This window comes from Tasmannia lanceolata, unplaced genomic scaffold (assembly GCF_043159265.1).
Source record: "Tasmannia lanceolata isolate RefF3 unplaced genomic scaffold, GAP_Taslan_0.1 ptg000012l, whole genome shotgun sequence".
Lineage (NCBI taxonomy): Eukaryota > Viridiplantae > Streptophyta > Magnoliopsida > Canellales > Winteraceae > Tasmannia > Tasmannia lanceolata.
In genome coordinates, this window is record NW_027518689.1 from 32,948,083 (window position 1) to 32,950,557 (window position 2,475).

General features: G+C 34.6%; 1 protein-coding gene across 1 annotated transcript; it reads left to right on the plus strand.

The window, feature by feature from the left end:
- Nucleotides 1-228: 228 nt before the first annotated feature.
- LOC143887212 (heavy metal-associated isoprenylated plant protein 39-like) lies at nt 229-1,390 on the plus strand. Its single transcript, XM_077391319.1, has 3 exons — nt 229-363; nt 695-770; nt 864-1,390. The coding sequence occupies exons 1-3, from the start codon at nt 358-360 to the stop codon at nt 1,175-1,177; spliced, it is 396 nt and encodes a 131-aa protein (XP_077247434.1). The 5' UTR covers nt 229-357; the 3' UTR covers nt 1,178-1,390.
- The last annotated feature ends 1,085 nt before the right edge of the window (nt 1,391-2,475 follow it).

The window sequence follows — 2,475 nt, forward strand, 5'->3', positions numbered from 1 at the left end:
TTCAATGATTTAATATTATTTATTATTTAATGGGCTTGTGAGAGCTTTAGAGTGCTGATATCATTTCCCATCAAGTATTATCAAGATAATATTAGAGGAGGGTAACTATTAAATATTATTTTGCGTCAACAGAGCGATGTTGGCAGATGACGACTTGCAATGCGTCAGTTCCTTCTCACAAACTACTTTCCATTCATTTAAATTCATTCTCCCCCTCTCTCACCAATCTATTATTTCTTCTTCTTCTGCTTCTAAATTTTACTAAGCATTTACTTTCATCCTTCATATTTTCCCACATTTTGCTTGTTGATTTGTTGCTATTGCTTGATTTGATTTCGGAGCAGAGAACCAGAAGAAATGAGGGTTAGATTTACTTTTCCTTTTTTTGTTTGTTTTAGCTAAACCCAATTCAAATTTTCTAAGAAGTACAGTTGTTCATGGGTTTCTCTCTATTTTGAATTTTTTTTAATAGTCTTAAGATATATGACAAAATTTTTTGATTGATTTGGGTTTTTTTTTTTTTTTTTTTCTGTTTTATTAATTTCAGAAGATTGGAGATTGAATTATGTCTTAAGTTTCTTACTTTTCCCACTTCAATGATTTTCAGAAGCTTCTTTAGTGTGGGGTTTTTCTTTTCCTCTGATTTAACTGTCTTCAAATGCTTAATTCTTATGGGTTTTTGTGATTGTTTCAGAAAGTGGTCTTGAAAGTAGATTTATATGACGACAAAGAGAAACAGAAGGCTATGAAAGCTGTCTCTAGCTTCTCCGGTATCTTTGTTTAAGAAGTAGGAATTCATTACCCATAAAACTATATTGAGAATGCAAGTAAATGGCTGTTTTTTTTTTCTTCTAATTTTGTAGGGATTGATTCTATCACCACGGATATGAAAGATAAAAAATTGACAGTGATCGGAGACGTGGATCCCGTCGATGTGGTGAGCAAATTGCGGAAAACTTTTCGTACAGAGATCCTCACCGTCGGGCCCGCTAAAGAGCCTGAGAAGAAGAAGGAAGAACCCAAGAAAGATGCTCCGGCTAAACCCAATGTGAAGAAAGATGAATTAGCCGAGATTACCAAGTTCTACAACACCTATAATCCTCATAATCTCTATAGTACTGCACATTACTATGTCCAGACTGTAGAAGAGAACCCAAGTGCTTGTGTTATACTGTAAGGAGTGTAAGATTTGATGAAGAAGAGATGGAATTTTTGTCATGGTCCCCAAGGCATTCCAAGAACAGAGAAGGTCCTCTGTACAGTGGATATTGGTTTGCTATTCATGTTTATGTTCAAGGGAATGTAAAGAGATAATAAATCTCGACTTAATTGAGATTATGTATGACTAGAAGTTGAAACTGAATTTTTGAGGATAAGCTATAATAAGGCTTGAATACGTTGGAGTCTCATGGGTCACTTGGATTTTCTTGAATGGCATCATCTTTCTGCAGGTTTCAAAGGAGAACAAGGTGAAAGTATAGTAGTTCAGTTAAAAAAAAAGCAGAGAACAAAGCTTTAAATTCTCCGAACTTGTTTCTACTTCCATCATCCATACTCTCTCATCTTGTTAGTTATAATGTCAGTTGTATTAGCAGTCAATTTGTCTTTTTCTTGAAAATGTTTTCATTTCTAAGAAAAGCCAAATAAAAGAGATGAAAATAGAGTTAAGTTTTAAACAGATGTTGAAAATTTTGGAAGGGGCAGTGATATTTCCCCCCCCGCCCCCCCCCCCCCCCCCCCTAAATTTTCAAAGTGATTTGGCATTGAGATCCAGAGAGACCGACCTCTTGAGAATCCAAAACCTAATTGGTTTGTTGTTACAAGAGTTTGGCAAAATCCCAATGCTTGGTTTGTGGCAATTAACAAGATCCAAGGAAATGTAAGTTGGAAGGATAGAAAGATGACCTGACAGAAATTGAAGTACAAAAAGAGTGGTAGACAAGATCTCTAGTGCGTCCAGTTATTTACATTGGGGCTATCCAAATGTCAAATGAATGATTCAGATCCTTGAATAAGGTGGGCCCCACCTGTACTTCATAGAAGCTCTGTTTCTTTAACTTAAAATGGGTATAAAACAAATTTTATGTATATTTTTAAGTGAAAAAATTAATTTTTTTCCACACATCTTATAGATATAATAAGTAAAGCAGAATCCTCTACACCGTGGTGGTGCCACGTGTCACCCCTCTCCATAAATATTTCTCCATTCCGTATATTAAATTCCCCTTATTCCATTTCAAACGTTTTTGTTTGGATTTTATTACTCCTTTAATTTCTTAATTAAACCTTTATTTTAGCAGTTAATTACCCTCAATTAGTAGAGTTTGAATAGAGTAGGAAAAGCTACAAGAATCCCAAACGTTGTTTTCATTTCAAAGAATCACATACCTAAAAACCAGGACTTCCTGTGTGTGTGTGTGTTTGTGTGTGTATATATATATATATATATATATATATATTCCCCCCTATACGTAT